Genomic DNA, 14,074 nt, shown 5'->3' with positions numbered 1-14,074 from the left:
GATTTTTACATGTCTTAGTGATAATGCTGCCTGGAGGCAACTGAATTTATTAGCAAAGTAATGCTTGATTTGGAGGCCACTAAATAAGAAAATTCAAATTCAGATAATCAAGTAATGTTGCTACGTAAAGTGTGTTCAGGAGTGATCTTAGGCTAGAAATCCCATTTATTAATTAAGGGTTTTGGGGGTTTTTTTCTCTTAATTATCAGATAGAAACTAGTGAATTTAGATCTTTACTTAAGGAACAACAAAAATGTTTGCTCACAATGGCTGCTTTGAATTTTTTTCCCATTAATTAATCAGTTATTTAATTATTGCCTGCTACGTGTGGTTAGAATCTTGGTGCTGGGGATGCAGTATTAAAAGACACAAAAACCTCTTTCCTCGTATAGCTGACATTCTAGTTGGGGTGATGGATAATAAATAAATACACAAGTGAAATATATAGTGTTTGTGAATGCGATAAATGCTATGATGAAAAATGAATGAGGGAAGAGGGGATAAAGTGCCAGGAGTGGGATGGGAGTTGTAGTGATTGAAAAGTAGTAGGGGACAGCCCCACTGAGGGGAGAACGGACCTGAGTCAAGATTTGTAGAAGGTAAGGGACTGAGCCAAGTGACTATCTAAAGGAGGAGAATTCCATGCTGCAGCCCAAAGGCCATGAGGCAACTGGGTACCTGACATGTTCAAGAAATACCCGAGGAGCCACAGTGGCTGGTGGAGTAGAAAGAGTCTAAGGGAGAAAGGAGGAGATGAGATCAGAAATGCGTGGATCTGGGGGTGAAAGTGGAGGCAAATTATTATGAAAGATACTGTAAAATACCCTTAGAGACTATTTTAAGAATTTCATTTCTTATTCTGAATAAGAAGGAACCATTGAGGGATTTAAGCAAAGGAGTGATATGATCTGACTTAGATTTTAACGAGATCACTCTGGCTGCGTTGGTGAGAACGGGCTAGGGAAGCAAGGGAAGAAGCAGGGGAGCCATGACAGTAAGGCAGGCTACAATATCGGTGTATTTTCTTCAAGTTTTCAATTTTATATCTGTGTCATTAGATTCTGAACTTAGTTCTCATCAATATTTATTATTAATTCTTTAAGAAAAAAATTAAGGAAAACAAATTGAAAACTTTATTCACGTAGTCTCCCACTAATCTCAGATTAAGACTATTTCATTTATTTTAGTTTGGGTTTTATAAATGATAGATATAATAGATACTTGTCTTAAAATTAGCTGTAAGAATAAAGTTTCAATCTTACATCTTTTTTAAAAAGTTGTTTCCTAGCATATTAGTAGGAAAAGTCCTCTTGGAAAAAAATAATAATTGGAGAACATGGATATGATCTGGATAGTTTGATTTGGGGAACAAGATTAGAATTCAGAAACATTAACATCCAGCTTTAATTACATGGTTTGGTAGCTTTGTTGTGTTTCATAATAATGAAGAAGGTGCTATACTGATTTTTCACTGAGAAAGCTATGGTAGAAAATCAAAATGCAGAGAAAGCAGTCCCTCGTCATCAGCTCTAGTGGAACTTAACTGTATACGGGATTTCACCGTTAAAAATTTGTAAGTCAAAGAATTGCTCTATTAGCAGACTCATTAGTGATTCAGGAGCTCAGATTAGGTAACAATTTCTCCTGAAAATTTTATCAACTTGTAATAATGAAATTCTTTGTAGTCAGAGCATTTTGACTTGGCATTTTATCTCTTCAGAACCACATTGAGATGTTTGAATCAGCATTACTTAGGTATATATTCCCAGATCTCTCTATTTTGCTATATATTGAATGTTGCACTGACTTCAAAGTACTGTCAGCTTTTGTTTGTCCTTTGCTTGCTCAGAATAACTTAAGGCATTAAAGTCATCCATCAAACTTGATCATGTTCAGACCACATCAATCCTGGGCCTGTATGGAAACAAATTATAACCCCAAGGTTTATTAGTGGACTTAGAATAAGTGAACTCATTCTAACAAGTTAATCAACTTAGGTAATATTATCTTAAGACAGATGTGTAGATGTTAAATGAGTCTGGGGACTTACCTGGTAGTCCAGTGGTTAAGACTTTGCCTTCCAGTGCAGTGGGTATGGGTTCGATCCCTGATGGGGGAGCTAAGATCCCACATGCCTCATGGCCAAAAAAACCAAAAAAATAAATAAAACAGAAGCAATATTGTAACAAATTCAATAAAGACTTTAAAAATGGTCCACATCAAAAAAATCTTTAAAAAATAGATAAATAAATGAGCCCGAAGTTATGCTTAAAACAAGGCCAGATAGTAATACAAGTTTTCACTTTCTAGATGTATATTCACAGAATATTCAGAATGATCGTTAACTAGGTGAGATTTTAGGATCAAGTAATTGGCTTTGGTGAACATATACTTTTAAAGTATACAAAGAGAAGAAATGGACTAAACTCTTGAGGGATTAGGAGAACTGTTGCAGGAAGCATATACTGGTGAACATATATTGATCAAAATACAATTAAGTGTAGTAGCATTGAGGCCTCCCCCCAAAATCATTAAGTAGTCACCCAACAATATGTACAGATCAATTAAATTAGGAAAAATAGTGTCACCATAACCAAGAAAAATAAAATAAAAGCCAACACCCTGATGACTATTATTTGGATGCATTTTAGAAACAAAAGAGAAAATATCTACAGAAGTAATTTGTCAGACTTAGGTTAGAGATCTTAAGAAGGATAGCTGATCTGGATCTGAGGAGGATAAGGAGAACTGAAATGGTCAGAAAGGTTATTGGATTTTGTTTATAAATGCAGATGTTTGAATTATATACAATCATGAAAGGCATGGCTGTGTCAAAAACAAGGTTTGCTACTTAGATCTGAACACACTAGGGATCCACAGAGACAGTTGGTTACTCTGGGCGTCCGGGCTACAGTGTGTGGCCACCGGCAACAGGAGTAACTCTCAGTGGTAGTTCAACCACAGGACCACCCAATTACATTTTTCTGGATAGTGTGTCTTTTTTATAGCCAAAAAGGTAGGACTCTTTCCCAGTTTTTGAAGACTGTATGACCAGAAGTTGGAGCTTTATTTCAGGGAACAAGGTTCAGAGCCTTTATAGGGAACAAGGAATGTATGTATGTGTATGTGTGTGCACACATGAGTGTGCGTGTGTGCATACACATGTAGTTTTCCTTTCAGATCTAATATCAGTTGATATTTAATGACAATTGATTCTGGGATTTAAGATGCTAGTTTTAGGATCCTTTACTGTATATAAAGTGTTATTTGGAAAATATATTGAGAAGATGGGAACAAAATTTACAAGCTTTATCTAATATATATAATTAGAGAATACATTGTTTTTTCTAGTACATGTAGACACTTCCAAAAATTGAGTATATGTTATTTAGGCCACAAAGAGTTGGAAAAAAATACCAAAGAGTTGAGGTAATGCAGACCACATTCTCTGTCAACAGTATAACAAAGTTACTAATCAGTTATAAAAATACTAAAAGAAAAAAACCCTAAATCTGTGTTGTTTGGAAACTAAAAATACTTCTCAAGTCATGCCTAAAAAACATGAATTATGAAAAACTATAAAATATTTAAAATTGAATGACAACTAAATCACTATGTCAAAACTTGCATGATGCAGCAAAAATAGTTTTTGAGAGAAATTAACTGTATACAGCAGAAATGAAGAAAGAAAATTGAGAGGCTAAAAATTCAACTCAATAAGCACTGTTTTTTTCTATCTTTTTACATTATAAGAGAGAAAATTATAAAGAGTAGAGCAAATATTTAATGAAATGGAAAACAAGGAGATAATGAAAAGGATCAATTAAAATAAAAGCTGGATTTTCTTCTTTTAAGGCTAATAATATAGACAAACTTGGGGCTTCCCTGGTGGCGCAGTGGTTGAGAATCTGCCTGCCAATGCAGGGGACACGGGTTCGAGCCCTGGTCTGGGAAGATCCCACATGCCGCGGAGCAACTAGGCCCGTGAGCCACAACTACTGAGCTGGCGCGTCTGGAGCCTGTGCTCCACAACGAGAGGCCACGATAGTGAGAGGCCTGCGCGCCGCGATGAAGAGTGGCCCCCGCTTGCCACAACTAGAGAAAGCCCTCGCACAGAAACGAAGACCCAACACAGCCAAAAATTAATATAAAAATAAATAAATTAATAAGAAATTGACATTTAAAAAAAAAAAATAAATAAAAAATAATATAGACAAACTTATTACAGGAAAGGCAGTGAAATAGAGAAGCCATAAATAAAAATATCAAAAATTAAAATTAAGACATTATTACAGACACAGGAGATACATAAGTAATCAGAAAGGAATACTCGGGACTTCCCTGGTAGTCCAGTGTTTAAGACTCCATGCTTCCACTACAGGGGGGACAGGTGGCATGGATTCGATCCCTTTTCAGGAACTAAGATCCCACGTGCCACGCAGTGTGGCCAAAAAAAAAAAGAAAGAAAGGAATATTCTAAATTGCATTTGGCAATACCTTTCTAAACATAGATGAATTGACAATTTTTTAAAAAATATAAATTACAATGTCAAAGCAAGAATAAACAGAAAACCCAAATAGACTTATCAACAGTTTTAAAGAATACTTAATTATGAAAATGACAATTTCTCCCATATTAATTAATGAAGTCAATCTATTTTTAATCAGAATTTCAATAGGGTTTTCACTGAACTTGGTAAGATAATCCTAAAATTTATATGGAATATTAAAGGGCCAGGAATAACCTAGAAAAGACTGACAAATTTAAATAAAGTTTTTTTTCAAGCTGTAAACAATTAAAGATACCACAAAATAAGTCAAAAGATAAGCCATTGATTGGGAGAAGATACTTGCATATAAGTGACAAAAGGATTAACAACTTATTCAAATCAACAAGAAAAAAACCACCAGTAGGAAAAAAAATGGGCAAAAGTATGAATGGGCAACTTACAAGAGAGAATATTTAAATTGCCAGTAAACATGTGAAAATCTGCTGTATTTCCCCATTGATCAATGAAATCAAATTAAGACATAGTGCAATTTCACAGTTATCAGATAGGCAAATGTTTACAAGTGTTTTTAAGCAAGTGGAGAAGGGAGACCACTCGTACTTGTTGATATGCTTTATGGGAGTATAAATTAGTACAGCTACCTTGAAGAGCAATTAAGTGATTTCTAGTATAGTTGAAGATGCTTATAACCCACTACTCTGAAGTTACCTTTCTAGATGGACATTCTATAGAGACACTAATACATACGTTTTTATGATCAGACATGGGAAAGTTGGAAACTGGACAAATGTCTATCAATAGAAAACTGGGTAAATAAACTGTAGTATATTTGTACAGTGGAATACTATACCACAGGTAAAATATGTGAATTAGAACTATATGACTCTACATGGATAAAACCTGAAAGTGCAGTGTTGGGTGGAAAAAGCATTTGCAGCAGGATATAGTATGCATTGTTGAAGTAAAGTTTAAAACACCCAAAGCAGCACCATATATTTTTAATGAATACAAATAGATACGTTGCTCACATTTTAGAAACATAAATAAGAACAATAAACACCAGTTTCAGCATAGTGGTTAGGAGAAGTTACTTCTGAGAGGGAATAAAAATAAATAAGGTCTTTATTTTTGATGAGTCGGGAGAAAAAGAGACTTCAGTTGTAACTTTTCTGAATTAACAATGCTAACTCTAAAAAAATCTAGAGAGTAGATATTTGTTATAATGGTCTCTTCATTTTCTGTGTGTTTGAAGTGTTGATATTTCATAATTAAGGGAGTTTGTATGCCCAGAAAAACAACACAGAAAATTAATGAAACCAAAAATTGACTCTTTGAGACCAGCAAAACTGATAAACCCTTTAGCCAGAATGTTCAGGAAAGAAAAGAGAGAAGACAAATCTTTAATGTCAAGAATGAGACAAGTGGCATCACTACTGATTTAGGAGCTATTAGGAGAACAATAGAGAAATATTGTGAAAAAACTTTATACCAGTTAATTTCACAAGTTGGATGAAATGGGCAGATTCCTTGAAATACATAAACTACCAAAACTCACTGAAGAAGAAATAAGCATAAACAACTTAAATTTGCACTTAAAAACCTTTCTGTAAATACAACTCTACAACTCTAGACCTTGGATCCCACTGCTTTTATTAAGCATTGTACTGAAGCTTCTAGCCAGTGCAGGAAGGCATTAAAAAGAAGGAAAAGGCATCCAGGTTATAAAGGAAGATGGCATGAATGTCTATATTAAATATTCCATAAAATCTAAAGCTACTAGAATAAGTGATTTTAGCAAGGTTGCAAGATATAAGCTCAATATACAATAAACAATTGTATTTTTATATATTAGCAACAAAACTTAACGAAAAATAAATACATTATTTATAATTGCTTCAAAAATATGAAACACTTAGGAATAAATCTGGAAAAAAAATGTGAAGAACCTGTACCCTGAAAACTGTAAAACATTGCCCATAGATATCAGAGAACTAAATAAATGGGAAGATGTATCATGTTCGTGGGTTGGAAGACTCAATATTGTTATGATGTCAATTCTCAAATTGATCTATAGATTTAATGCAGTATCAATCAGATTGTAATACACTTTTTTGTAGAAATTGACAAACTCATGTATGTGAATACTAAGGACCTAGAATAGACTCAACGACTGTGTAAAGAACAAAGTTGGAATACCAACTCTTCCTGATTTCCAGACATTTTATACAACTACAGTAATCAAAAGAGTATAGTAATGGTGTAAAACTAGAGAAAGATCAGTTAAAACAAATCCAGAAATAGACCTACATATATGTGGACAACTGATTTTCAAAGTAATAAGTTTTCAACAAATAGTGCCTGAACAGTTGGTTATCCCGTACGGGGGCAGTTAACATCAGTATATACTGTGGCCACCTCTTTCATCCCTAAACTTTACCAGAAATCTCATAAACGCATGTTGGCGTTTACATAACCAGGCGAAGGACTTTAGGTGAATCCATCATCAAAAGCGTCTGATGTGAGTCTGAGGCATTGTTATCGCTAAAAGCAATAGCACTTAAAAAAATTCACACCAAAGCCATATTAACATTTTTTTAGAGGCCCACAACAAAGATAATCAATAAAGCAGCTAGTTTAGAAGTGCACACTTTGGGGTTCTGTGCTCTAATGGGAAACTGCCAACTAATGAATATTTTTAAATAGTTTCAAATATGAAAAGTAATGACCAGAAGAATAATGTTACAGTTCATTATAGTTGTTGGATAGGACTTTTAACAGCATGCTTCTCAGATCGTTTCCTTTGGGCATGTACTTCATCTCTGCTTAAAGCTATTGATGACAACAGCAACAGTTTCCTTACACATCTCAGAACAAGATGACAATCCTTGGCTTCTGGTTTTTGAAATCAAGCCAACTCAAAACTAAGTTCTGGGGCTTCCCCGGTGGCGCAGTGGTTGAGAATCTGCCTGCTAATGCAGGGGACATGGGTTCGAGCCCTGGTCTGGGAAGATCCCACATGCCGCGGAGCAGCTGGGCCCGTGAGCCACAATTACTGAGCCTGCACGTCTGGAGCCTGTGCTCCGCAACAAGAGAGGCCGCGATAGTGAGAGGCCCGCGCACCGCGATGAAGAGTGGCCCCCGCTTGCCACAACTAGAGAAAGCCCTCGCACAGAAACGAAGACCCAACACAGCCATAAATAAATAAATAAATAAATAAATTTAAAAAAAAAAAAAAAAAACTAAGTTCTGAAGTCACTCTGGCTGGGATACCCTCTTATCACCAGGGTTGCTTGGACCTCTTGGACTGCCTAGGCAAAAGACCCTTCCTTCTGTGGGCACTCACTTTACATCTGCATCAAAGAGGACTGTGTTTCCCTTTAGAGTGGAACCTTTCTGTGGATGTGATTTTTCTAATGAGGTCATGCTACAGTATTTATGCCATACAGATTTGTTTTATTTGTGACTCTGAAAATGAACATCTTTGTGGCAGTTTACTATTAAAAAATTTAAATAATGTATTTTCTTGATAAATCAGGATCTGATTCTAGTATATCTCCCTCTTCCTTTCCCTTTCTTTCCTCTTAAAAGCTTCGCTGCATTACCACTGAAAGATGGACAAAGGAGATGAAAGTAAAATAATTTTTTTCAGCTACTAGCCAATTGTATACATTCTTGAAAGGAAGAGGAAGTAGATTAAACTAACATAAACCTAAAATACTCTTACAGGGACTTCCCTGGTAGTCCAGTGGTTAAGACTCCGCACTCCCAGAGCAGGGGGCCCGGGTTCAATCCCTGGTCGGGGAACTAGATCCCGCGTGCCGCAACGAAGACCCGGCGCAGCCAAATATTAAAAAAAAAAAATACTCTTACATTTTGTTTATGGATAACTAAGAATTGGTCAAGTTTTGTTGATTTATACAGCAGAAATCAGAAAAGAAATGTGAAAATAAAATGAATATAGATGAGGGAGATTAAGAGGTACAAACTTCCAGTTACAAAATAGGTGAATCATGGGATTAAGAGGCACAAACTTCCAGTTACAAAATAGGTGAATCATGGGAATGAAGTGTACATCAAGGGGAATGTAGTCAATAATACTGTAAAATCTTTGTATGGTGACAGATGGTAACTAGATTAATCGTGGTGATTATTTTGTAATGCATAGAAATACCAAATCACTATATTGTGCAGCAGGAACTAACATAGTGTGGTAGGTCATTTATACTGCAACAAACAAACACACTCAGAAAAAGAGATCAGATTTGCTGTTACCAGAGTGGGGGGGTGGGGGGAGGAAGAATTGAATGAAGGCAGTCAAAAGGTGCAAACTCCCAGTCATAAGATAAGTAACTACTAGAGATACACGGTAGAGTAGGATAAATAGCATTCATGCCACTGTATGTTACACGTGAGAGTTGTTAAGAGAGTAAAGCCTGAGCGCTCATCACAAGGAAAAATGTGTTTTCTGTTTCTTTAATTTTGTATCTATATGAGATTATGGCCGTTCACTAAACATATTGTGGTCATCATTTCATGATGTAAGTTAAATCATTATGCTGTACACCTTAAACTTATACAGTGCTTGTATGTCAATTATATCTCAGTAAAACTGGAAGAAGAAAAAAAAAATGAATATAGAGTAACTGCCTTATGAACCATGGAAACATAATGCAGGGAGAGAATACCCAAGGTAATTTAATTCAACTAAAACCCTACTGCACCTGAATGAAAAATCAGGAACTTTTTTCTCTTTAATTTTGAATCCTTATAATAAAGTAAAAGAACATCAATCCTCATATCATGTAGTAAAGCAAGCTTTTATGTTGGTTGAGTGTGTCATGTTTGTTAATTAATTTGAACAAATGTAACCTGCAGGTGAAAATGCCTATAGGGACCTGGTGGGGTTATCTGAAGGAGTACAAAACAGTTGTTTAATAGTTCATATTCATTTAAAATACAGTTTACACATGAGTAGGGACAGAAAAGAGTAAGCCTTCTTTGGTTGATAAAAGAGGAATACTTTGGTAATGAGAACACTAAATTTGTTTGAAAGAAATTAAAGATATGAATATTCATGAGAAGTATTTTTGGAGTGGGAGAGGAGAGGAGATAGCATTTTTAGAATGAGAGTATAAAGTAATACAGTTTCCTGGAGAATTTATCTTAGATGAGTAGAGGGTGCCCACATTCGTCCCCTACTGAGAAATTAGGAGAAGTAAGTAACTGAAAATCCTTCTGTTTCTTACAAGGAAAATGTTATGATGGTGACTTCTGAGAGTGAGGGTTGGGATTAGGTCACTTTAAAATGCTGCTCTGTGCGTTTCTTTGTTCTTCCATTTTCTGTAAGCAAGTGTAATGTTTAAGAATCAGGAAGTCATTGACAGTAGATGAAGAGTTAAATAGCTGATGTGTATCATGAACCCACTGTTGTTTTCAAATTTAAATGTTGGTCTCTTTTGACATATGTTAACATGGAGAAATGTAAAACAAAAAAAAACAAAAAAAAACAAAAAACTTCCAGACTTTCATAGTTATTTTATCTCTGTTAGATTTACCTGTGATGTTTGTTTTCTTTTATATGAGGCTTTGTACAGTCTGAATATATTCTACCAACCAAGAAATATATTTCAGGAATAAAGAAATAAAACATTCTGGGAATTATTTTTAAAATAAAATGTAATGATAAATGTTTTAGCTAGAGTAGTTTGTCCATTTCTTTTCTGTAATGCTTTTTAGGTTAATGAGAAGCTGCTCGATTATTCTATTTCATATATCATACATTTTCTTCCCCTGAAATGTTTGACAGCTCCAGCAAGAAGCAGCTGCTAATTTTAAGCAGGAAATCTAAACAGCTACCTTTCCAACAAACTCTGTAATAGGCGTCCTGCACAATTTAAAGAGCATAAGAATTTCAAAGAATAAGCAAGTTATTCTGTTTTATAGTCTATTTAGAAAAACAGAGCCATCAAATCCCAAAGGCCTAATCTCAATTTTTATGTTGTAGTGTTACTTTCACACCCAGAATTATTTAAGTTCTGCCATCCTCAAAACCAGCCATGGTTAAGTACTTGGAAAAATCTCACGGATGTTTTACATAAAATTTGTACAGAGGTCTTCTTTATTTACATTGTTACATGATCATTTTGTATGATAGAAAATAAAACAAAGCATATTTGATTAACCTTTTTCTCAAAGAATAGAAGGAAAAATAACTTTAACCCATTTATGATTCAGAGGAATGTATTAGCCAGCGTTTTTCAGAGAAACAATCAATAAGAGATACATATGAAGAGATTGTTAAGGCTTGGTGATTCCAAAATCTGCAGAAGGGGATGGCCGGCTGGAGACCCAGGAAAGCCAGGGATTCAGATGAAGTCCAAAGGCAGTCTGCTGGAGAACTCCCTCATGCTTGGGGAGGCTGGTCTTTTTGTCTGTTCAGGCCTTCAACTGATTGAATGGGGCCCACTCACATTATGGTGGGCAATCTACCTTACCTAGAGTTCACCAATTTAAAAGTTAATCTCAACCAAAACCAACCTCCAAGTTGGCACATTAACTATCATAGAGAATCTTTTAATATTGCTGAAATTTATATTTTCCTGCTGAGTTGTTCTTCAAGACTGTCCTTAGACCTAGGGAGGGCCCTGCTTTGGGTCCTTCTGTTTAGAGGATCCTGCTTTGGCCCTCATCCAATCACATCCCTCCTCACAGGGCAAGACCGAGGGACCAAAGTTGTGCATTCACCAGGAGCCCAAGCCCCCATTCTAGACCACCTTTTAGTTACTCAAGTCCCTGGAATTCCTTACCCAGCTAGCTGCAAGCCTGTTTCCAGGGCCTACATGGGCATCTCCCCAAGTGCACGCTCATGACTGTGTGGGCTCTGCTCACCATTACTTCTACAGGGGCCTGTGGGTGGCTGTTAGGAGGCAGGGGACGCCTAGATATGTGAGCTACCCTTGTGCAGGTGAGGCCCTCAACACAGCATGGAGCCTGGGGTAGCAGAAGCGGGGCGGGATGAGGGCCATGTGCCTCTTCTCATTACTCTGCCATGTTCAGGCGGTCTCTAAGGTGTCCAGAATGCTAAACGAGAGCTTCCAAGTCAGTGCAAAGGTATATTTATCAAGATAGTAGGATGCAACAGTTTTTATAGTCACTTTGTTAGCTTGATTTATAACCTTTAAATACTCAGGTGTATGATATATGGGTCTCCATTTGTACATTTGCCCCAGACCTCAAATATCAGAGGCAGATCTTTCCTACTAAGGCTGAGCAAATTCAGAGAATTAGAAGTTGATTATTAAATTTGAAATCTGAAAAGTGTGTTATAAAATCAGGGTGGTGGTTATACCTCAGGGAGAAGAGGTTATGACTGGGGAAGTGCCTGGCATGTTCCATTTCTCGACTTGGGTGTTGGTTACATAGATGCTTATTCTGGTTATTCTTGGGCTTTGTGCATTCTTCTCTGTGGAGAATGGATCTCTCTTTAAATTTTTTTTTAAACCTTTAAAAATGTATTATTCTTAATTAGGAAAAAATCTTATATCTCAGAAAAACTTTTCAATCTTGTCTACCACAGGTTATGTCTGTTCTAGGAATCTTGGCCCAGTCATCAAAATAGAAAAATTAATTTAAACACTTTAGAAGACAGCTAAATACATTATATAATGTGTCTCTGTGTGTGTGTACCTACGTACACATGTGTGCATGTATCTATGAACGTGTGTCTTGGATTTTTGTTCTCAAGGCCTCAGCCAAAGAAGCAACTGAAAGAAAACCCCTCTCCTCTCTTCACATTCTCAGTAGTTCCCATGGGTTAATGACAGAAAATTTTTTCAAGAATGCTTTTTTTTCTTATTTGACTCTTAAGTCTGTGGTTTGTTTATCTGAAAGAACAGGCAATAACAATAAAAGGCAAAGAGGAGTATTCACTTTGTTCTATAATTTCATGTTAAAAAAAAAACCATTCTGGATATAGTTTCTACATCTAAATGTTCGTTATAACAGAGATTCTGTTCTTATCTTTCAGGTGTCATTTTCACTGAATAAAGGAAGTAATGAAGAAGGTATGGTATATGCTGGTTCTTGAGGAACTAGATATGTAAATTTCTTCATTTACAGTAGTGGAGACCCCAAAAAATACAATAGATTAATTTAAAAATTATATAAACTAAGTAAAATACTTTTTTAGTCATTAAAATTTTCAGATGAAATCAATTATTTCCTAATTTCAGAAAATAAGGAACACGTTTATTACTTTTAGGCTAGAAAGTAGTTTGATTGTGCAGTGACTTTGTTGGTGACGTACTGAGGTTCCAGCTAGTTCTGATAAATTTTAAGCCTCCAAATGTCTGCATTTGGGAGACTTTATTTATTATCTATCATCATTTTAATGAATCACTCATTTTAACTAAAGATCTTAAAATCAAAATTTATAGTAGGATTAAAAATAGCATTTTTTTAAATTACCATTATTTGAAGCTGTTTTGAGAAATAAGTAAAAATGTTCTGTAGTAAAAATTTCAAAATACAAGCATGTGCATGTATCATTTGCCTTTTAAAATATTGCAAGGCTTTTTTGCCTTTTTGTTTTAATATGAAACTTTAGAATAATATTCAACTCGCAAGTTTGGAGGGAAAAGTGAGAACTATTTACTATGAATCGAGTTGTAAGATGTTTAGAAAGGAGCAAATGCATAGACATGATTTCGTGGGAAAGCAAACTATATTCCTTATATGGGAAACTAACAGATTGTTTCTTTGCAATACTATCCCATTTTGGGTATTTGACAGACAGTCAGATTTTACAGTACAGGGTTTTCCTAGACCTTTCATGCCGTAGCTAGGACACTAGCTTCAGTACTATTCAATAAAGACTAAAGTGACCCAGTAAGATGTAGGAAATAAAGTGGGAAGGCTCTAGAATATAAGGCCTTAGCCAAATGAGAGAACTTAGGACGAGAGTTTAAAGGTGAGTGGCTTTAAATATAGAAGTGTGTCATACTAAGTTCTGATTGTTTTTATCTGCCTAAATCTTTCCGAAAGGTCTAAATTAAATTTGTCTTATCCTCCTTTCCTCCCCCCCTCCCTCTCCACCCCTTCCCTAACACCCTGCTTCCCCCATTTTTAAACACAGATCAAGTATGGCACTTCCTTGGCAAGTGATGAGAACATTTGAAGTTCTGCCATCAGGATTCCAGTCTCTAAAAACTCCAAGACTCCATCTCCCCCAAGTGCTAGAAACAAGCAGATCTATGAGAATCTGCTAACTTCCTGTTGAAACTTCTTTTTTTTTTTTTTCAAACTTTTTGAGATATGCAAAGTGTAAATAAACATTGAAATTTTTGAATTAGTTTCCTTTGGATATTTATTGACGTGAAAAGATGTTGAATTTCATAGCAAAAATTTAGAAGCATTGAGTTTCACCAGTTCCAATTTGCATGCCTGAAGGAACCCAATGATTTTATTAACTTTTATTTCTGTGAGTTAATATAAAAATGATAAATTTAGTAAGTTAATACGATTTTTGTAGATATTATTGCTCCCATTTTCGTACCATATTATGT

At 35.5% G+C, this 14,074-nt stretch overlaps 1 protein-coding gene across 3 annotated transcripts in view; it reads left to right on the top strand.

The window, feature by feature from the left end:
* Positions 1 to 13,860, top strand: part of PPA2 (inorganic pyrophosphatase 2) — an 85,695-nt gene extending 71,835 nt beyond the window's left edge. For all 3 annotated transcript variants that reach the window (XM_036852809.1, XM_036852810.1, XM_036852808.1), the window contains 2 exons: positions 12,538 to 12,574; positions 13,645 to 13,860. In XM_036852809.1, coding sequence (XP_036708704.1) covers positions 12,538 to 12,574; positions 13,645 to 13,673 — 66 coding nt within the window. In that variant the 3' untranslated portion in view covers positions 13,674 to 13,860. The remainder of the gene's footprint in view (positions 1 to 12,537; positions 12,575 to 13,644) is intronic.
* Positions 13,861 to 14,074: the final 214 nt, after the last annotated feature.

Source organism: Balaenoptera musculus, chromosome 5 (genome assembly GCF_009873245.2).
Source record: "Balaenoptera musculus isolate JJ_BM4_2016_0621 chromosome 5, mBalMus1.pri.v3, whole genome shotgun sequence".
NCBI lineage: Eukaryota > Metazoa > Chordata > Mammalia > Artiodactyla > Balaenopteridae > Balaenoptera > Balaenoptera musculus.
Note: the sequence above shows the minus strand (reverse complement) of the source record. Positions and strands in the feature narration are given on the sequence as shown.